This window comes from Ovis canadensis, chromosome 14, assembly GCF_042477335.2.
Source record: "Ovis canadensis isolate MfBH-ARS-UI-01 breed Bighorn chromosome 14, ARS-UI_OviCan_v2, whole genome shotgun sequence".
NCBI classification, from domain to species: Eukaryota; Metazoa; Chordata; class Mammalia; order Artiodactyla; family Bovidae; genus Ovis; species Ovis canadensis.
Genome location: NC_091258.1, coordinates 58953153 through 58975609, shown reverse-complemented (window position 1 = coordinate 58975609; position 22457 = coordinate 58953153). Strand labels below are relative to the sequence as shown.

Sequence of the window (22457 nt, the reverse complement as noted above, 5' to 3'; positions counted from 1 at the left end):
CTCATGTACAGTGGAGCCTGGTGGACTGCAGTGGAGCCTGGTGGGCTGCAGTTGTTCATGGGGTCACAAAGAGTCGGGCACGACTGAGCGATTAACACCAACACTAACGTGACACCCCAGGGTCCAAGGATCAGATATAGGGACTCTCTTTGTCCCGGGCTCTGCTCAGTAACAAGACTCACTGGTGCTAAACAGGGCCAGATGACAGAGAGGTAACAAGACATTTTGCCCCGGTTCTCAAAAACTTCGGACCCCTCCAGGGACTCAGTCGCTGCATAGTGGTGCCAAGTCTCTGTGTCCCTCATGGGACCCTGGCAGCTTGCCATTCATTCAGTCAATAAACATCTACTGAGCACCTCCCACGAGCCAGGCCCTGCTTTGTTGCTGAGGGCATGACTGTGAACTATAGCACAACACCCGCCTCCCAGGAGCTAATCTGTCGGAAGCCCCTGGTTTCTGCTTGCTGTCCCTTCTCGGACTCTTCTATTTCCTCTGCGACTACTCACACTGGACGTCCAAGTCAGCTTCCTGGCCAACAGATCCAGGCCCGAGACTATTTTCTGCCAAGCAGGAGTACTTCCCAGCATGCTTGATGAGGACTTGAGGGATCTGGAAGGTCCTGCCGTTCTTTCCAGGCAGTTCTTGCTCATTGAAATACCAGGTGTAATTCACTGGAGGAGGATTGGCGGCTGATATACAAGCCAGCTCTACTGTAACTCCTTCTTTAATTGACGAGGGGGAGAGCTGAACCCTGGAAGGTTCTGGAGCATCTGGAAGAAGGGGCCGAGGAGGGGGGTGGGGTGAGCAGAGGCCTCTATGGGTCCCCTCCTGAGGGCCTGGGTGGGTCCCCTCCTGAAGGCCTGGGTGGCACCCCTGCTGACTCCCAGCCTGCCCCTTTTGCAGCTCCCGGGAGGCTCACAGTGCACCTGGAGATCCACCGCATCTGACTGTCTTAGGCCCACATCATTGGAGGCCTGGCACGTGTACTGCCCGCTCATCATCCTGGTCACTTCGGGCAGAGTGAGTGTTGTCCCCTGCTCCTCCAGTTGAGTCCCGTCCTTGAACCAGGACACACTCCAGTGCGGCGGGTTGCTGGTGACCTGGCACCTCATGGTCACAGACTCTCCCTCTGTGACGGTGGCTTCTTCGGGGCTGACCTGGATCTCCAACTTTGGTGCGTCTGGAGGAGCAGAGGACAGTGCAGAAGGGGTAGGGAATTTTCCGAGGGTGTTAAGTGCTGAGAAGTTGCAGCCCTTTAATTCTGATAAAGTAGCAGCCTACATAGAGTGGGGTGAGAGTCTGGAGCCACTCCTTGTTGCCCTTGTCAACAAAGGTGGGCTGGTCCAAGCACCAGGGGACTGTCACAGCCTCCCGACTCATCTCTCTGCTCCCCCTAAGCCCAGTCCCCGAAGCTCTGGTCTCTGCCAGCAGCCAGCTGCATTCCCAGGAGGGTCCATCAGAGCTTGCCACTCCCCTGCTTGAAGCCGTTCGCTGGATTCCACACTTAGAGAAAAACCCAAAGCCCTCCCTGCAGCCCCTGAGATCTAGCGTCCCAATCCCTCTCAGCCTTCCTTTCCTACCATTGGGGCCCTTGGACATAGTGCCAAGGTCAAGGGCCCCTTGCTCTGATGCAGACATGCCAGGTTCCTACCTCAAGGTCTTGGACTTGTTCTTCCCTCTCCCCGGGTTGCTCTTCTCACAGAGATACTGTGTGCCCGCCTCAGTCCCTCCCTTCACTGAGTCTCAGCTTGAGTTAAGCCTCCACCCCTCACTCTCTCTGTCCTAGCCCTGATTTCCTTTTATATTCTCTCTTTTTAAATATCTATTTATTTGGCTGAGTTGGGACTTAGCTGCAGGACAGGGTCACTGTTGCATCATGTGGGACCTTCCGTTGCAGCACACAAACTCTAGTTGTGGAGCATGGGCTTTCTAGTTTTGGCACATGAGTTTAGTTGCTCTCCAGCACGTGGGATCTTAGCTCCTTGACTAGAAACTGAACCTGTGCCCTCTGCATTGCAAGGCAGAGTCTTAACCACTGGATCACCAAGGAAGTCCCTATTTTTTCTTAACTACACTTAGCACCACCTAAAATTATGTCCTGTATTCCCCTGATTATCTATTTGCTCTCCTATCCCCCACTGCAATGCTAGTGCCACGTAGGCAAGAACTTTGCTTACTGCTCTATGCCTGGCAGCCATAATACAGCTTAGCGCCGAGTAGGTTCACAATAAATATTTATTGAATGAATGAATGAGGCTCCAATAATGATGTGAAAAAATTCTTCATCCCATCCCCTCAAGGGAACAAAAACCCCTTAGCCAGGTGATCCCCAAATCATGTCATGGCTTGAGGATCGAGTAAATTATTTTATTCTGTTTGGCGTGCACGCATTCTCAGTAGCTTTAGTCATGTACAACTCTTTGTGACCCCATGGACTGTAGCCTGTCAGGCTCCTCTGTCCAGGGGGATTCTCCAAGTAAGAATTCTGGAGTGGATTGTCATGCCCTCCCGCAGGAGATCTTCCTGACCCAGGGATCAAACCTGCATCTCTTATGTCTCCTGCTTTACCACGAGTGCCACCTGGGAAGCAGACACTAACATGAATCTGTGCCCTGAAACACCAGCGCTGATGATGGGAAGGACACAGCGGGTGCTGAAGCTCTGCCTGGACCATTCCCATCTGCGAGTGCCCACAGACCCATCACCCTTCTCTGAGCTCCCCATGCCCCTTTGAGGGGGTGAAGAGATGACAGGACCCTCGTCCCTCCCACAGGAGCGTCGGGGAGACTCACGCTTCACTTCCAGCAACACCGTTTTCTCCGAGAGTACCCGCTGTTTCATGGGGTCCCAGAGCTGGCAGGTCAGGTTCTTGCCATCATGAGTCCACTTGGGCTGGAAACGGAGGCGGCTCTGGGTGGCGACCATATCAGGGGAGAGGATGGTATTGGTGGTCACAGACCCCTCCAGGGACCACTGCAAATGGATCTGGTAATCATGGCAGGCGAAATTCAGCGAGCAGGTGACAGTGACTTCCTGGTCCTCGTAGATTTCCTGACGGAGCTCTATGTGGGGCTGAGGAGCCCTCTCTGCAAAAGAGCAGGGACTCAGTGGGAGGAGAGGGTGGGTGATTTGAAAGAGTAGCGCTGAAACATATACACAGCCATGCGTAAAATAGATAACCAGTGTGTGTTTGGTGTGTGAAGCAGGGCACCCACAGCAATGCTCTTTATACGACCTGGGTGGATAGGGTGGGGAGGCAGGTGAAAGCGGGGTTCAGGATGGAGGGGACACCTGTATACCTGTGACTGATTCATACTGATGTATGGCAAAAACCATCACAGTATTATAAAGTAATTATCCTCCAATTAAACAAATAAATTTTAAATAATAAATAAAATAAATATTAATCTTATCTAAAAACATCTTCATAGAAAATCCAAAACAATGTTCGATCATATTCCAGGCTACTGTAGCCCAGCCATTGTGAAGTGAAGTCGCTCAGTCGTGTCTGACTCTTTGCGACCCCATGGACCGTAGCCCACCAGGCTCCTCAATCCATGGAATTCTCCAGGCAAGAATACTGGAGTGGGTTGCCATTTCCTTCTCCACGGAATCTTCCCGACCCAGGGATTGAACCCGGGTCTCCCGCATTACAGGCACACGCTTTACTGTCTGAGCCACCAGGGAAGCCCCGGCCATATCTACACACAGATTAGCCGTCACAGGAGTGACAGGTGAAGGCGCTGCAGTTCTTTCTGTGCTGATGTAAATGTTCTAGAGTTGACTGTGGTAATGGTTGAACATGTCTGTAAACACACTAACAAATACTGAACCGAACAATTTTAGTAGGTGAGTTGTATTAGACTTATCTCAATAAAACTGTTTTTAAAAAAAGAAAAACAAAAAGAGCAGGGACCACGCTGGAAGCCTGAGAGACGGACCCACTTTAGACACCCTGCCCCCAAGTAACCCATCAGGAATCCCCGGCCACTCCGTCCACCTCTGTCTCTGGGCCCGCCTTTCTCTGCTCAGCCGAAATACCCTCTGAAAGGGCTTGTGAAAGCTGATCCTCCTTAGGAACTGTGTCTTACAGTCTATGCTTGCTTCAGTCACACGCCCTGGTGTTTGCCTTCTCAGCGGTGACTCTCCTTTAGTGGAGAGGCCTGTTGGGCAGCCAGTCTCCGCTGTCCCCGGGGCTGGGCCATCCTCATATTGTGGCATCTCTCACCCCAAACATAAGGCTGCATGGAACCACCCACCAAATCCACAGGCTATGGAACAGAGTGAGCATGCCGCCTGGGGTGGGGGCCCCACACCTGTGTTTTGTTCACACCCTATCCGTGTGTCAGGTAGCTGCATAGGGCTAGTTAGAATTAATCCCTCACATTAACACATTGGCAGGTTTCCCTTGAAAATTCAGATCTCCATGTTTTCTGGAAAAATCAGGCAACCCAGAAGCCAGATTCTAGAATGTACAGGAGCTGAGTGGCAGGCAGTCTGCTCAAGGAGGGGTGAAGGCCCACACTCCAGTTTGCCATGGGCACCACGGGGTCCTTGTGCCACCCTGGTCTCTCTGGCATCCTCGTCTGGCCTCTGCAGGCAGCACAGTTTGTGATCGTTCCCAGGAGTCGGAAGTTTCCCCACCTTCCTCCTTGCTGAGACAAAGGGACCCATCCTCAGGGCCTTACCAGAAATGTTGAGGGCTAGAGGCTCCATCCATTTGTCAAGCCCTGATGTCATCCTCAGCCCCAGAGGGCCGCTGTCATTGACTTTGACAGGGTTGATGAGGAGGGTACAGTTGTTTCTGTTGTTTCCCAGGAACCGTACCCTTTCCTGACTGGGGGTAGGCTCCTTGGCTTTCAGGTTCGTATTATAGAGGATGGTCCCCTTGTAGTGCTTGGCCTCCTTGTCATACGTAAAATTGTGGTACACAGTCAGGTTATCTAGGGTGTGTCCACCACCTTTTAGCAAATTGTATGTGCAAGGGATCCAGACGCAGGCTCCATCCCAGGCATAGAGGGTCTCAGGATGCTTAAACTTCCAGGTTGAGTCAGAGAAAGCCAAGTATTCTGGAACCCACCAAAGTGAACAGAAAACATTAGTGAGGGACACAGAACTTTCAAAGGAATAAAGAATTTCCCCTGAAGAGACAGGGAGGGGGAGGGAGAGGTGTGTGTATACACACACACACACACACACACACACGAGCTTCCCTGGTGGCTCAGATGGTAAAGAATCTGCCTGCGATGCAGGAGACCCAGATTCAATCCCTAGGTTGGGAAGAGCCCCTGGATATGCACGTGCATGCGTGCTAAGTCGCTTCAGTCGTGTCTGACTCCTTGAGACCCTATGGACTACAGCCTGCCAGGCTCCTCTGTCTATGGGGATCCTCCAGGCAAGAATACTGGAGTGAGTTGTCATGCCCTCCTCCAGGGCATCTTCCAACCCAGGGATCGAACCCGCGACTCTTATGTCTCCTGCCTTGGCAAGCATGTTCTTTACCACTAACGCCACCTTGGAAGCCCAAACACAAGCACACACACAGATATGTATATATGTATCTATCTATATACATATATATATATATATATATATATATACACACACATATATATATATATACACACACGCACACACACTGCCTGTCCCCACCCTGCCCCACATTTACTCTTCTCTTCCCCTGTCTTTCCTCCTCCTCTGGCTTCCACCATCAGCCCAGACCCCAGGACCCACCGAGACTGCCATCCTTACCGAGAAGCAGGAGCGAGGGACCAAGGAGATGCATGGTGCTGTCTAGGCAGGAGCCTGGGCCAGGAAGAGTTTGTCTTTGAGCCACCTGGTCGCTGACATCTTCCAGACAGCTCTTCTTGCGCACATATGCCAACCCCTTTTCCCTGATCCCCGGAGGACAGTGACTGGTTGCACAGCAGGATAGGGGATTCCAGAAGCTCATGGGCCTTTTCGGGATACACCATGCCTCTCCCATCAGCCCAACACCACGTAGGACTAGCACTTTTTCCTTGCTTCCAACCATCCATCCATCCAATCCATCATCCATCCAAACTTCTATAAACTTGCTGGCTAGCTCTCAAGCTTTGAGTGGCACCAAACTGCTGAGCACCTCAAATGTCAGGCCCTAGGTGACTTGGAGCTTACCTTGGGGCAACCAGGGAAGGGTTTCACATAGGAAAGAGACAGGGCCAAACTCTGATTTTAAAGACCAGGAAAACAACAACAACAACAACTCTAAAGCCAGTCATTAAGCGTGATGCCAGGAGAGCATTTAGATGGATCTGAGAGGACTCAGGAGAATGTGGTCCAAGGGACCATTCAGAGCACCGCCCCCCTGCCCCATACCCTGGGTTCGGTAGGAAACAAATCAACCAGGTATTGACACTGGCCTTGAGTAAAGGCCATGCCTATCTCAGTTCCAGTCAGGTGGGAATGTGGGCCCAGTACTGCCCTATCTTCTACTGTTTTCAAAGCTGCAAGAAGCCAAAATTTCGTGTCTTGCTTTGAAACAAAACAAAACAAATAAACACCATGCTGGTCAAACAAAACCTGTCTGTGGGCTAGAGGTGATCCAAGGGCCACCCATGTGCAACCACTGCCTGTGTGTGTGTGCACACACACAATGAGCTGGACAGCTAACTCGCTAGACTTTTACACAGAGTTACATTTACATAGAGTTAAATTTAAGTCCCAATTTGCATGGTTGCACCCTTCAGGCCTGTCCCTGGGTGGGGGCAGGTCACCAGGACAGGCCAACAGAGTGTGTCTCCTGTCTCAGCCCAGACCTTCGTCTCCTTCCCACCCCCTCCCTGCCCAGCTAACAGTTCCCACACATCAGCACCCCTGCCCCCAGCCGCTCCAGCTGTTTATCTCCTCCGGTTGTGTGGCTTAGGCTAAGGACTGTTGGGTGTCCACAACCAGCATGGGGAAAGCTAGGCTGCCGGCTGAAAGTAACAAGGAGTCTTGTTCCCAGGCCCAGAAGTCATGCTGCTCTGGCCCCAGGCATGGATGCGGTAGACACTCCATGCAGGGACCGTACAGCTCTGCAGGTGTTAATCACATTACACAGAAAAAAGTCTTTAAGGTCAAAAGCTGGATTAAAAAATGTGAAATGGAATTCTTCAGCGTAGACCTTTTCAGGCCCTTTAACCAGCTGTATATGCCTTGTGCCTTTCCCAGCATGGAGCTTAGAGTACAGCGCAAGACCCCAGCTTCTTTAGCCAGGGGAACTATTTTACACGCTTTAGTCCCAGGGTCAGTATTCCAAGGGATGCACTTTGGGCCCCCGTTGGGTTTCCACAAGGGCCGTGGCCAGGGCCAGCGTCCATTCCTCGTGGCAAAGACTAGCCTCCAGGGTTTGGGCAAGAGTACCCCTCTGCCAGCAGCCACCAGTCACACCCTCATTGGGGACCCGCTGGAGGACACCAGGCCTGTGGGAGAGGGGCGCTTCTCAGAGCAGGGCTGTATGCTTATCCCCATGGAGCTTCAGGCGGTCTCTGGGGCACAAAGTGTGGGCCCCAGGCCTGAGATTGGAAGGCTGCTGAGGTGGGACAGTGCAGGGAGGCTGGGGACAGTCGGCCCTGTGCGCAAAGGCTCCAGACATGTGCTCTGCTCAACACCAGCCTGCATAGAGCCTCACAGGACCTCGGAGCTGGCCTCCCTGGGTCCACTATCCCCTCCTGGGCACTCCGTGAGGGCAGGGCACCCTCCTGCTCTCAGATGACTTGCCAGAAAGATGCTCAAAGACAGGGGACTGCCACCTGTTGTCTACTGGCAGGAGAAGGGAAGAGAGTCCCCACTGTGCTCCCAGCCCCCGAATTGTGCCAGCTTTCAGCGGCTGCTCCATGTGTGCTTGTCTAATGCAAAAAAGAACGAAATAGTTTTTACCTGTTTCCTCATGTGTCTTCCCTCTTCGGGGACCCTGGCAGCATCTAACAGTGAAAGGGGAAGCACAGAGGAGTCGCCAGTGACCTATTTTCACTCTTCTTGGCCACGCCCCCGGCCCCAGCTCCCTGTGACAGCAAGGCCACTTCTGGGTATTTCTCTGAAGGAAATACAACCCTAACTCGAGAGGGTATTGGCACCTCAATGTTCCCTGCAGACATGGAAGCAACCTACGTGTCCATCAATGGAAGTGTGGATAAAGAATATGCACGCAAAGGAATATTCTTCAGCCATGAAAGAAGAGTATCTTGCCATTTGCTACCACATGGATGGGACTGGAGGGAATTACCCTAAGTGAAATAAGCCAGAGAAAGACGAATACCGTATGATCTCACTTACAGGTGGAATCTTTACTGAAAATGAACCCACAGATACAAAGAACAGTTTGGTGGTTGCCAGAGGCAGGGAGTAGGGGGTGGGCAAAAGGGGTAGAAGTGGGTTAAAGGTACAAATTTCTGGTTATAAAATAAATAAATAAATCCTAGGGATGTAAGTTATAGCATGGTGACTATAGTTACTATTGCTGTATTGTATATTTGACAGTTTCTAAGAGAGTAAATCTTAAAAGCTCTCATCACAAGAAGAAAAATAGGAGCTATTCCTGCTGATGAATGTTAACCAGACTTATTGTAGTGATTGTTTTGCAGTAGATATAAATATTGAATCATTACATCCCACACCTGAAACTAACATAATGTTATATGTTGATTATATCTCAATTTTAAACAGAAAATAGGAGTGGCTATAATACAGGTGGCTCAGTGGTAAAGAATCTGCCTGCAATTCAGGAGGCCCAGGTTCCACGCCTGGGTCAGGAAGATTCCCTGGAGGAGGGCATGCCACTCCAGTATTCTTGCTTGGAGAATCCCACGGACCAAGGAACCTGGTGAGTTGTAGTCCATAGGGTCGCACAGAGTTGGACACAACTGAAGCCTTCTAAGCGGCAACAGCATAGTAGATTTCAGAACAAAGAAAATGATCCCAGACAGAGAAGGATATTATGCAATAAGGAAAGGGTTGATCCAGCAAAACATAGCACTCTAAATGTGTAAGCACCAAACAACAGAGCTACAGAATGTGTGAAGCAAAATCCAATAGAAGTGAAAGAATAGACAATCCACAGTTATAGTTGGGAACTTCAACACTCATCCTCAACAACTGATAGGAGAGCTAGACAAAAACAGCAAAGGACAATACCATCAACCAGCAACATCATCAACAAACAGTATCTAGCTGACATTCACTGACTACTACTCCACCCTAAAACAACAAAATACACGTTATTTTCAAGGGAGCGTAGAATGTATACCAAGATCAACCAAATTTAGGGCCATAAAACAAGCCTCAAAAAATGTGAAAGAATTGAAATCACGTACAGTATATGCTTTAACCACAATGGAATCAAACTAGAAATAAAAACCAGAGGCATCCCCAAATACCTGAAAACCAAACAGCACACTTCTAAATAGCCTATGGATCAAAGGGAACATCTCAGGGGAAATTTAATAATACATTGAACTGAAAGAAAATGAAAATAGAGCCTATCACACTTTGTGGGACACAGCTAAAACACAAGGGAGAAATTTATGGCACTGAATGATTCCATTAAAAAAGTAAGTCTTGAGAGTTCCCTGGTAGTCTGGTGGTTACGACTTGGTACTTTCACTGCAAAGAGCTGGGGTTTAATTCCTGGTTGGGGAATTAAGTTCCTGCAAGCCAAAAAAAAAAAAAAGTAAGCCTCAAATCAATAACATAAGATTCCATCTCTAGAAACTAGACAAATAAGAGCAAAACAAATCTAAAACCGGCATGAGGAAAGAGATAATAAATATAAAAGCAGAAATCAATGAAATTGAAAACAGAAAAATAATAGAGGAAATAAAATGCCTGGTTCACTGAAAAGATCAAGAAAATTGATGGATCTCCAGCAAGACTGACAAAAAGAGAGAGAAATTGTTAATATCGAAAGTGAAACAGAGAATATTTCTACATACCCTGCAGATGTCAAAAACATAATAAACATCATGAAAAACTTTATCTACTTAGAGTAAACGGATCAATTCCTCAAAAAGTACAAGCTACCACAACTCAATCAATATGAATCAGATAATTTGAATAGCCCTATAAATACTAAAGTAATTTAAAACATGCAAAATGAGCATTCAGGTCAATATGGTTTTACTGGAGAATTCTATCCATCATTTAAAGAAGAATTAAAACCAATTCTACATAATCTATTTTGTAGAAAATGGTAGAGAGAATGCTTTCCAACTCATTCTATGAAGCCAGTATTACACTGAAACCAAACCAAAACAAAAAAGACAAATACAATACAAAACACAGAGACTCTCCTGGGACTCTGTGGGGCCCTCGCAGACTCCGGGGATCCTCCCAGAGGACTCCACAGGACTGGAAAAGGTCAGTTTTCATTCCAATCCCAAAGAAGGGCAATGCCAAAGAATGTTCAAACTACCGCACAATTGCACTCATCTCACACGCTAGCAAAGCAATGCTCAACATTCTCCAAGTCAGGCTTCAGAAGTTCCAGATGTTCAAGCTAGTTTTAGAAAGGCAGGGGAACCAGAGATCAAATTGCCAACATCCACTGGATAACAGAAAAAGCAAGAGAATTCCAGAAAAACATCTACTTCTGCATTATTGATTACACCAAAGCCTTTGCCTGTGTAGATCATAACAAACTGTGCAAAATTCTCTGAGATGGGAATACCAGACCACCTGACCTGCTTCCTGAGAAATCTGTATGCAGGTCAAGAAGCAACAGTTAGAACCAGACATGGAATAACAAAATGGTTCCAAACTGGGAAAGGAGTGCATCAAGGCTGTATATTGTCACCCTGCTTATTTAACTCATATTCAGAGTACATCATGTGAAATGCTGGGCTGGATAAAGCACAAGCTGGAATCAAGATTGCCAGGAGAAATATGAACAAACTCAGATACGCAGATGACACCCTCCTTATGGCAGAAAGTGAAGAGGAACTCTTGAGTGAAGAGCCTCTTGATGAAAGTGAAAGAGGAGAGTGAAAAAGCTGGCTTAAAACTCAACATTCGCAAAACCAAGATCATGGCATCCGGTCCCATCACTTCATGACAAATAGATGGGGAGACAATCGAAACAGTGAGAGACTTTATTTTCTTGGGCTCCAAAATCACTGCAGATGGTGACTGCAGCCATGAAATTAAAAGATGCTTGCTCCTTGGAAGAAAAGCTTTGACCAATCTAGACAGCATACTAAAAAGCAGAGACATTACTTTGCCAACAAATGTCCACCTAGTCAAAGCTGTGGTTTTTCCAGTAGTCATGTATGGCTGTGAGAGTTGGACTATAAAGAAAGCTGAGCACCGAAGAATTGATGCTTTTGAGCTGTGATGTTGGAGAAGGCTCTTGAGAGTCCCTTGGACTGCAAGGAGATCAAACCAGTCACCCCTAAAGGAAATCAGTCCTGAATATTCATTGAAGGACTGATGCTGAAGATGAAACTCCAATACTTTGGCCACCTGATGCAAAGAACTGACTCACTAGAAAAGACTCTGATGCTGGGAAAGATTGAAGGCAGAAGGAAAAGGGGATGACAGAGGATGAGATGGTTCGATGGCAATACTGACTCGATGGACATGAGTTTGAACAAGCTGCAGGAGTTGGTGATGGACAAGAAGCCTGGCATGCTGCAGTCCATGGGATCACAAAGAGCCGGACACAACTGAGCAACTGATCTGAACTGATAGTATGAAAAGATAGTATGAAAAAGAAAACTACAGACCAATATTCTTTGTGAAAATGGGTGCAAAAGTCCTTAGCAAAATGTTAGCAGATAGAATTCAGCAATATATCAAAAGAATTATACAACTATAACCATGTGGGGGTTATTCCAGGGATGCAAGTCTGGTTCAATATTTGAAAATCAGTCAATGTAATCTCACATTAATGGGACAAAGAAGAAAACTCACCCGATCATATAAGTTGTTGAATAAAAAGAATTTGGCAAAATTCATCACCCTTTTATGATAAAAACTCTCTGAAAACTAAGAATAAAAAAATTTCAACTTGCTTACCTACAACTAACCTACAAAACATACTTAATTCTTAACAGTGTTAATACTCTCTCCTTCAAGCTTGGTAGCAAGGCAAGAATGTTCACTCTCAGTTACTCCTATTCAATATAGTTCTGGAAGTTCTAGACAGCATAAGATATAGAAAGGCAATAAGAAGCATATAGATCTGAAAAGAAGCAATAAAATCTATTCACAGATAACATAAAGGTCTGTGTAGAAAATCCCAAGGCACCTACAAAAAAATTCCAAAATTAATAAGTGAATTCAGCAAGGGTGCAGAATACAAGATCAACACAAAAATTAGTCACATTTCTTTATATTAATAATGAATATTTAGAAACTGAAATTTAAAGTACAAGTCCAGATTTCTTGGGCTTCCAGTTCCAGAGGACGGAGAAGGATGCATGCTCATCTCCTTCGAGAGCACCAAAATCACAACTAGCTGTTGAACAACCGTCAACAGGAGGACGCTGAACCTACTGAAAAAAGACACCCTATGTCCAAAGACAAGACATGACAAGACAGTAGGAAGGGCACAATCAAGATTAAATCAAATCCCATACCCCCCAGATGGGTGACCCACAGACTGGAGAACAATAATACCAAAGAAGTTCTCCCACTGTTCTGAAGGTTCAGAACCCCAGGTCAGGGTTCCCAGCCTGGGGACCTAACAAAGGGACTGGGAACCTCCAGGGATCTGACCTTAAAGGCCAGTGGGGCTTGATTACAAGACTTCCATGGAACTGGGGGAAACAGAGACTTCAGTCTTGGAGGGCACAAATAGAACCTTGCAAACACAAAGACTCAGAGGAAAGGAGCAGTGACTCCACAGGAAACTGAACCAAAACTGCCTGCTAGTGTTGGAAGGTCTACTGTGGAGGTGTGGGTTGGGTTGGCCGGGGCTTACCACAGGGACAGAGGGACCAGCAGCAGCTGTTTTGGAAGGTACCTTTTAGAGTAAAGTCACTTGGAGTTTGCCATTAATCAGACCATAGAGCCCGTGGACCCCAGGGCTGGGTCAGTTTAGCCACTCAGCCGTGTCCAGCTCTTTGTGACCCCATGGACTGCAGCATGCCAGGCTTCCCTGCCCATCACCAACTCCCGCAGCTTGTTCAAACTCTTATCCATTGAGTCAGTGATGCCATCCAGCCATCTCATCCTCTGTCATCCCCTTCTCCTCCTGCCCCCAATCCCTCCCAGCATCAGAGTCTTTTCCAATGAGTCAGTTCTTTGCATCAGGTGGCCAAAGTATGGGGGTTTCAGCTTCAGCATCAGTCCTTCAATGAATATTCAGGACTGATTTCCTTTAGGGTTGACAGTTTTGATCTCCTTGCAGTCCAAGGGACTCTCAAGAGTCTTCTCCAATACCACAGTTCAAAAGCATCAATTCTTTGGTGTTCAGTTCAGGTCAGTTCAGTCACTCAGCAGTGTCTGACTCTTTGAGACCCCATGAAATGCAGCACGCCAGGCCTCCCTGTCCATCACCAACTCCCGGAGTTTACCCAAACTCATGTCCATTGAGTCGGTGATGCCATCCAACCATCTCATCCTCTGTCATCCCCTTCTCCTCCTGCCCTCGATCTTTCCCAGCATCAGGGTCTTTTCCAGTGAGTCAGCCCTTCACATCAGGTGGCCAAAGTATTGGAGTTTCAGTTTCAACATCAGTCCTTCCAAAGAACACCCAGGATTGATTTCCCTTATGGACTGGTTGGATATCCTTGCAGTCCAAGGGACTCTCAAGAATCTTCTCCAACACCACAGTTTAAAAGCATCAATTCTTCTGCACTCAGCTTTCTTTATAGTCCAACTCTCACAGCCATACATGACTACTGGAAAAACCATAGCCTTGACTAGATGGACCTTTGTTGGCAAAGTAATGTCTCTGCTTTTTAGTATGCTGTCTAGATTGGTCAAAGCTTTTCTTCCAAGGAGCAAGCATCTTTTAATTTCATGGCTGCAGTCACCATCTGCAGTGATTTTGGAGCCCAAGAAAATAAAGTCTCTCACTGTTTCGATTGTCTCCCCATCTATTTGTCATGAAGTGATGGGACCGGATGCCATGATCTTGGTTTTGCGAATGTTGAGTTTTAAGCCAGCTTTTTCACTCTCCTCTTTCACTTTCATCAAGAGGCTCTTCACTCAAGAGTTCCTCTTCACTTTCTGCCATAAGGAGGGTGTCATCTGCGTATCTGAGTTTGTTCATATTTCTCCTGGCAATCTTGATTCCAGCTTGTGCTTTATCCAGCCCAGCATTTCACATGATGTACTCTGAATATGAGTTAAATAAGCAGGGTGACAATATACAGCCTTGATGCACTCCTTTCCCAGTTTGGAACCATTTTGTTATTCCATGTCTGGTTCTAACTGTTGCTTCTTGACCTGCATACAGATTTCTCAGGAAGCAGGTCAGGTGGTCTGGTATTCCCATCTCAAAGAATTTTGCACAGATTGTTGTGATCTACACAAGCAAAGGCTTTGGTGTAATCAATAAAGCAGAAGTAGATGTTTTTCTGGCACTGCTTTATTCATGATTCAAGGTAAGTTGGAGGGCTGGGTCACCTTAGGCCAAAAACTACCAGGGAAGGGGCCCAATCCAATTATCAGCAGATAATTGGATTAAAGCTTTACTGAGCAAGGCCCTGCCCACCAGAGCAAGACCCAGTTTTCCCCACCACCAATCCCTCCCATCAGGAAGCTTATAAAAGCCTCTTGCTAAGTTGTTTCAGTCGTGTCTGACTCTGTGCAACCCCATAGACGGCAGCCCACCAGGCTCCCCCGTCCCTGGGATTCTCCAGGCAAGAACACTGGAGTGGGTTGCCATTTCCTTCTCCAATGCATGAAAGTGAAAAGTGAAAGTGAAGTCACTGAGTCGCATCCAACTATCAGCGACCCCATGGACTGCAGCCTACCGGGCTCCTCCATCCATGGGATTTTCCAGGCAAGAGTACTGAAGTGGGGTGCCATTGCCTCTTAAAATCCTCTTAGCCTCCTCCATGAGAGGATAGACAGAAGGAGGAAGAAAAACCACAATCCCACAGCAACTAAAACAAAACCACATTACAACAAGTTAATCAGCATGAAAATGCAGGAATTTATGTCCCAGATGAAGGGACAAGCTAACCTCCAGAAAAACAACTAAATGAAGTGGAGACAGGCAACTTTCCAGAAAAAGAATTCAGATTAATGATCGTGCATATGATTCAGGATCTAAGAAAAAGAATGGAGGCAAAGATTGAGAAGATGTAAGAATTGTTTACCAAAGACCTGGAAGAACTAAGGAACAAACAGACAAATAAAACTCTAGAAGGAATCCATAGCAGAATAACTGAGACAGAAGCATGGATAAATGGCTTGGAGGACAGGAGGGTGGAAATCGCTGCCACAGAACAGAATATAGAAAAAAGAATGAAAAGCAATGAAGACAGCCTAAGGGACCTCTGGGACAACATTAAAGGCATGAACATTTGCACGATAGGGGTCCCAGAAGGAGAAGAGGGAGAGAAAGGACCTGAGAAAATCTTTGAAGAGATAATAACAGAAAACATCCCTAACATGGGAAAGGAAATAATCAACCACGTAAAGGAAGTGCAGAGTCCCAGGCAGGATAAACCCAAAGAAGAACACACTAGGGCATACAGTAATCAAACTGAGAGAAAAATTCAAGACAGAGATAAAAGATTAAAAGCAACAAGGGAAAAATGACAAACAACATATAAGGGAACTCCCATCAGGCTATCAGCTGATTTCTCAGCAGAAACCCTACAAACCAAAAGGGAATGGCATGACCCATTGAAACTGATGAAAGGGAAGAAACTACAACCAAGAATACTCTACCCAGCAAGACTCTCAGATCTGATGCAGAAATCGAAAGCTTTCCAGACAAGCAAAAGTTAAAAGAATTCATTATTACCAAACAACTTTACAACAAATGCTAAAGGAACTTCTCTAGGTAGAAACCAAGAGAATAAAAGGCCCTGCCTATAGAATATAAGCCCAAAACAATTAAGAAAATGGTAATAGGATTATGCATGGCGATAATTACCTTGAATGTAAATGGGTTAAATGCATTAGTCAAAAGACTGGCTGAGCAGATGAAAACATGCACATACGCACTTCCACTTTGTATATCTTATACTGTTAGGTTAATCATGTTCCCATTATAGCTTGAGATTGTAATTTTCTTTTATTGTTTTGTCTGGCTACTGTTTGTGAAAAGTGATAACATCTTTTACTATCGTGATTATGTAACTATTACTCACTTAATACATTGTATCATAATTGGTCAACAGTGCTCCATGGAGATGAGGTGACAGCCCCAGCTCACAGGCAGGACACAGCCAAAGACCCCACTCTTACGCCAGAGCTTGGTCTGCCTGGAACATCATCTCTGGGGCACTGGCGGGGAACCACGATTTGGTCTCAGAGAGCCTCTCTATCAAAATCAAGCTAGAGATGAGCAGCCAGAGGTATCTGTGAAGTGATGTCACCATGGAGTATCTGTCAGGCAGAGCAAGGGAATATCAGCAATAACGACAGCACTCTTTTACAGTGATGCTCATTTCATGCCCACCACCGTGCAAAGTGCTTTGCATGCTCCTGATCGCTCACAGCACACTCAGGAAGTCAGAACCACCCATGTCTGCACCATCCTTAGAGGGGAAACTGAGGGACAGCTCACAGTTGACAGGTGGCAGGACTGGGATTTGAACCCAGGTCTGTTCACCAGGTGCTCATCACATGTCGTATGTCATAGGCAGCTGAGTGCAGCGCATATGTGACCTCACTTAACCCTGTGAGAAAGGTGCTGTCGTCCTCATTGTTCAGGGCAGATGACACCCCAAAACAGAGACCACCTACCTCTTTGGAGGAAAAGATGTGAAGGCACCAGAGCTGCGTTCTCAGGAGTCCTGATTCCTTAGCCCTGCCTCTTCCGTGCAGCCCTTGACTTCCAGAAATCAGGGAATGCCCTTGAACTCCCTGACCAATTTCCTCCTGTGACCATCAGCAATTTTGGAGCTATGCCAGCAGACACTCCTAGCTGGTGAGCCAGAATATACATCCCCAGTCGGTCCCCTATTGAAGACTGGATCTTGTCCCCTGGCCTGGGAGTCCCCCACTGAGATCACTGGGTTGTTTTCTGGTTTTTTGGGTTTTTTTTTTTTTTGAACTTTTTATTTTGAAATAATTATAGACTCAAAGGAAGTGACAAAGATAGAAAAGTCTGGTGTGCCCTGTGATGAGTTTCTTCTGATGGTTACTTCTTACATAATTAGGTGTAGTACAACCTAGATGTACATAGCCATTGTAGACAAGATACAGAAATATTCCATTATCGCCAAGATCACCCTTGTAGTCACATCCACCTCCCTTTCCTCCACTATCTCTAACCAGTAATCTGTTCTCCATCTCTACCATTTTGTCGTTTTGATAATAGTACATAAAAGGAGTCACATGGTACATGATCTGTTAGGACTTTTTAAAGATTTATTTCTTTGTCTGCACTGGGTCTTAGCTTGGGCGTGCGATATCTTTAGTTGCAACCATGGCAACTCTTAGTTGCATCATGTGGTGATCTAGTTCCCTGACCAGGGATCGAACCTGGGCTCCTTGTATTGGGAGCACAGTGTCTTACCGCTGGACCATCAGGGAAGTCCTTGGACTGTTTTTTTGTTTGTCTGTTTTTTTAACTCAGTATAATGCCCTTCAGAATTTTCCAAGTTGATGTCTGTCCCATATCTCATTCCATTGCTACATAGTACTTGCTACATAGTACTCCTGGATATATAACAATTGTTGGCTGTATCCCAGGGAGTTGTGATACATCCACAGAGTATTATGTAGCAGTGGAATGCATTATGTACATTGTACTGTGTAGCACATAGATGTATCAGAATCGCTGAACCATTTAGTATTGAGGCACATGTAGACTGTTTCCAATTTGGGCTGTTACAAATAAGGCTGCTTTAAACCACCGTGTACAGGTTTTGGTGTAGATATGAATTTTTACTTATTGGGCATCAATGCCTAGAAGTGCAATTGCCAAGTCATATGGTAGGATGATTTCATTCGTTTTTCAAGAGCGGCTGTACCATTTTCCATTCCCACCAGCCATGTATGAATGATCCAGTTTCACTGCGTCCTCACCAGCATTTACTATCATTATTATTTTTAATTTCAGTTGTTTCATTGGTATGCAGTGGTTTGCACAGTCTTGATTTGCATTTCACTAATGGCTAGTGGTGCTGAACATATGTTCATGGGCTTATTTGCCATTTGTGTATCCTCTTTGGTGAAGTATCTTTTTAGGTCTTTTGCCCATTTTCTAATTGCCCATACAATCCACCTACTTAAAGCATACCCGTCAATGGTGTTAAGTGTATTCACGGCATTGTGCAAACCATCACCACAGCCAATTTTAGATCATCTCATCACCCCAAAATGCTCATCACCATTAACAGTCCCCCCCTGTTTCCTCTCGACACCTGCACCCCAGCCCTACGCAACAATGAAATCTACTCTGTCTCTACAGATTGTCTTTTCCTGGTCATTTCATAGGAATACAGTCATACAATCTGTAGCTTTTTGTGATTGACTTCTTTCACTTAATGTTTTTAAGTTCATCATTTTGCAGGACCTGTACAGTGCTCCATTTCTTTTTATTGTCAAGGAGCGGTACTTCATTGTATGGATATATCGTATCTTCTTTATTCATTCATCACTTGGTAGACATTTGGGTTGTTCCCATGTTTTGGTTTTTATGAGTAATGAGCTATCAACAGTTGTGTGCAAATTTTGGGGTGGATGTGTTTACATTTCTCTTGGGTATATACCCTAGGAATAGAATTCCAGAGGCAGATTGGAATTCTAGGTTTAACCTTTTGAGAAACTGTCTTGAGACTGTTTTTCAAAGTGGCTGGACAATTTTACATTCCCACTAGCAATGTATAAATGCTTTCATTACTACACATCCTTTTAGCTGTCTAGTAGGTGTATGAGAATGATAGTTCATTGTGATCTTAACTTGAATTTCTCTAAAGGTTAATGATGTTGAACATCTTTCTATATGATTATTTTCTATCCAAATATCATCTTCAGTGAAATGTCTCTTCCTGCCTTTTGCCCCCCACCCCCCACGTTTATTTTTTTTTTTTTTGCTCATTTTTTAGTTGTTTGATGTTTGATGTTTTTGAATGTTGAGAGTTCTTTATATACTCATTCTAGACATGAGTTCTTTGTCAGGTTAAGTGACTTGAACTATTTTCTCCTATAGTTTGTCCTTTCATTCTCTTAAAAAAAACTTTCCCAGAGCAAAAAGAAATTGATTCTGAAGTCCAGTTTATACCAGGGGTCATGTTTTGCAGAGTGAGGAAGGTGGGGAAAGAAGGAGGCGTGGCTCCTCCTGGGCAGAGCCGTGGGGTTCCTCCTCCCACCCCCAGGGGAGTCGTCAGCACATAGCCTGGAGCCCTTTCTCCTTTGGGTATGCGCAGCTGCCTGCCCCAGGCACTAGTTCTCAAGATAGGGTGGGAGACCCTGCTGGCCGCTGTGTGGAGCGTGAGCACAGGGGATCATGAGGCCAGGGGCTGTGGAAGCCAAGATTCCTGTCCAAGAGAGATATTCGGGAATGGCTTTTATCAATCAGGAATGACCCAGGAGTTTGGTGGGAGAGGAGGGACAAAGCGGTCCTTGTTGACATGCCCCGGTGCCTGGCCCCTTCTTCACCAAGTGGCCTCTCCCTCCTGACAGGTGCAGCTGCGAGACCAGCCTGGCCCGGCTAAAACTCTTCTCCTGCTTGTGTCCCCAGCTCTGAGTCACTGTGTCACGGGTGCTGACTCTCCCTCAGCTTGATGAGTCCTGAGAGAAGAGTCCTGTCAGCCTTGCCTGTCCTTGAACATACTGAGGGCTGTGCTCTCCACCCAACTAGCTCCTCCCTGCCTCTCCAGCGTCTAAGGAAGTGGCCAGCATCTCGGGCTCCTCTCTTCTTCCCCTCTGTATCAGCCGGTCTCCTCAGGGCCCTCTCTAGAATAGGTCTCTTCCCTCTCACCACCCACTTCCCCCTCTCTTGGACAGGAGTCATGGCCTCCGCAGCCACTGGCCTAATGATCCCCTGTGCTCACTGTCTAAACAGCTGCCAGCAGGGTCACCAAAACCCCTCCCTAATGCTCCTCTTTGTGTAAGTCTCCAGCAGCTCCCCAGTTCACTCATAGTCCGAGTCCTGACTGTGGCCTAAAACCCTGCTGTGATCCAGCTCCCCTGGGCAACTGCTCAGGCTCCTATACACAACTCCAGGCATGCTGTTTGGCTTCCTTCTTGTTCCATGACCACTGCAAGTACATTCCTGCGCTGGACATTTGCACCTGATCTCGACTTTCCCTGGACCCTCATTTCCCAGAAGTCGACTGAGCACCCTCCCTCCCTCCCTCCCTCCCTTCCTCCCTCCCTTCTTTCCGGTGTCTACTCAGTTGACTGCTTTCTAAATCAGCCAACTTGCAGGCATATGCTGTCCTTCTATCTCTCTTAGCTTCCTTCTTAGCCCACTCGCTATCTGACCACACATTTATCTGGTCTTTTTCTATCCCTCCCACTTGATGTCAGTCCCAGCAGCCAGAGTGTGGGTCTTTTGGTCTGTGCAGCAGCCTTAGAGTCCAGCACAGGCTTGGCACAAGTAAGTGCTCAGTAACCTCGTGTTGATGGAACAGGTGAATTCTGGGGAGTCCAGGCGCTGGGCAGAGTGTGACAGCTGAGTTGAGTGTCATCACTAAATGTTAGCCTAAGAGACGGTCTTTGTGTCAGATCACATCACTGTAACCCAAACTTTAATGGTTTGCCTGTGACCTTTAGGACTTTTGTCCTATCTGTGAACCACCTGAAGTATTGTTATCTCGTATGTTTCTTGAAATCAATTCACTTGATTGGTTTTTTAACTTACTTCTTCCTAAGCTTTTAGCAAAAAAAAATCAAATTTCCAAATATCCCTTTGGGGATGGGCATGTACACACTGCTATATTCAAAGTGGATAACCAACAAGGACCTACTGTATAGTACATGGGACTCTGCTCGATGTTATGTGGCAGCTGGATGGGAACGGGGTTTGGGGGAGAATGGATACATGTATATGTATGACTGAGTCCCTTCACTGTTCACCTGAAACTACCATAACATTGTTAATCGGCTCTACTCTAGTATAAAGCAAAAAGATTTTTGAAAAATTTAAAAACAATCACATTTGGCAAGCTAGTTTCCTTTTGCTCGGACACAGACTAAGTGAAGTATGACTATTCACCTAAAAGTCCCTCCACACTGCTCCCTGGGACACCCAGCCCACCCGGGTGGCGCTCTGGCTGCGCTTCAGGCAGCACAGGGTTACTCTGATGGCTGCAATTATTGACATTGCTCTGCCTCGCAGGGCGAAGTCCTTAGGGGCATTCCTCCCCAGCCAGACCTGCTGGAGCCAGGGGCTGTTGTCAGGGGACAGGTGCGCCAGGGCAGGTTCCCACACATGCACAGCAGAGCTGGTCAAAATGTCTAGTGGGGCTGCCTTGAAGTCCCTGCTGTTCTCTGCCACCCTCTCCGGCTTCGGTTCAGCTCCTGGAACTTTGCCAAATGTGTTTCCACTTGGGGACTCACACAGGGCGTCCCTGAGTGACATTCCTTCCACACAGACACTCCCCCAACCCTGAGACCCTAAGTCTCCTTTCGCTCTAGTCTCTGCTAGCCTTCCCTGTTGGGAGCAGGTGTCGCATGCAGGGGCCAGGTGTTCTGTCTGATGTCATTTATTTAATGTCCTTCTCCCTGAGTGACTGCCAGCAGCGGGAGGAAGGGGCAGGCCTTAGGGTAGGGTCCGCCGCTACCACCCGCCTCTCTGCCTTTCTCCTGCACGGGGACAACCCATTCCAGCTAAAGTAGCCTTGTCCCCTTCCCACTCAACATAGTTTAGTTATTTCTGCCCCTAGATCTTGACTTTGGTCTCTGATGTACCCCCCACCTTCTCCAAAAAAAAAAAAACAAAAACAGGGCCCAGCCACCTTCCTTAGGAATCGCCCAAATCCCCCATAGCCCTGCAGCTCTATTATTACTGCCCCTTTGGCAACGTCATACTCAGAAGCTCCTGCTGCTTCTCACTGAAACAGCAGTGATGTACAATGGTCAGTGCAGGGGAGGGGGGTGGGGCTCTAGGGCCAGGTCCCAGGTGGGTGCTCAAGTCAGGGCTGCACAGTCCTCAGGGAAGTCATGTCACCTTGTTGCCTCGGCCCCTCCAGATCCTCCACATCAGTGCCCAGGAATCACCAGACGTGTATGTGAGTGCTGAGCCACTCAGTTGTGTTGGACCCTTTGCAGCTCCGTGGATTGTAGCTCACCAGGCTCCTCTGTTCATGGATTCTCCAGGCAGGAATACTGGAATGGGTTGCCATGCCCTTCTCCACCAGGAA

General features: G+C 47.0%; 1 protein-coding gene, 1 long non-coding RNA gene and 1 other non-coding gene across 12 annotated transcripts in view; all 3 read right to left on the bottom strand.

Moving 5' to 3' along the window:
* Positions 1-22457, bottom strand: part of CD22 (CD22 molecule) — a 30928-nt gene that overhangs the window by 6019 nt on the left and 2452 nt on the right. Inside the window, exons 1-6 of one of the 10 annotated variants that reach the window (XM_069550366.1) lie at positions 7900-8015; positions 5752-5805; positions 4689-5069; positions 2793-3086; positions 920-1180; positions 507-770 (exon numbers count right to left, since the gene is read on the bottom strand). In XM_069550366.1, coding sequence (XP_069406467.1) covers positions 507-770; positions 920-1180; positions 2793-3086; positions 4689-5069; positions 5752-5785 — 1234 coding nt within the window. In that variant the 5' untranslated portion in view covers positions 5786-5805; positions 7900-8015. Of the gene's footprint in view, positions 1-506; positions 771-919; positions 1181-2792; positions 3087-4688; positions 5070-5751; positions 6157-7899; positions 8016-22457 lie in introns of those variants that run through there. The other 9 variants (XM_069550368.1, XM_069550367.1, XM_069550365.1 and 6 more) reach the window with 9 other exon arrangements.
* Positions 8286-16527, bottom strand: LOC138418827 (uncharacterized). Its single transcript, XR_011248737.1, has 3 exons — positions 16290-16527; positions 9844-9889; positions 8286-9665 (listed from the first exon to the last, which is right to left on the bottom strand). It is a non-coding gene; the product is annotated as an uncharacterized lncRNA (long non-coding RNA).
* On the bottom strand, positions 17608-17679 carry TRNAG-CCC (transfer RNA glycine (anticodon CCC)). Its single transcript has one exon. It is a non-coding gene; the product is annotated as a tRNA-Gly (tRNA).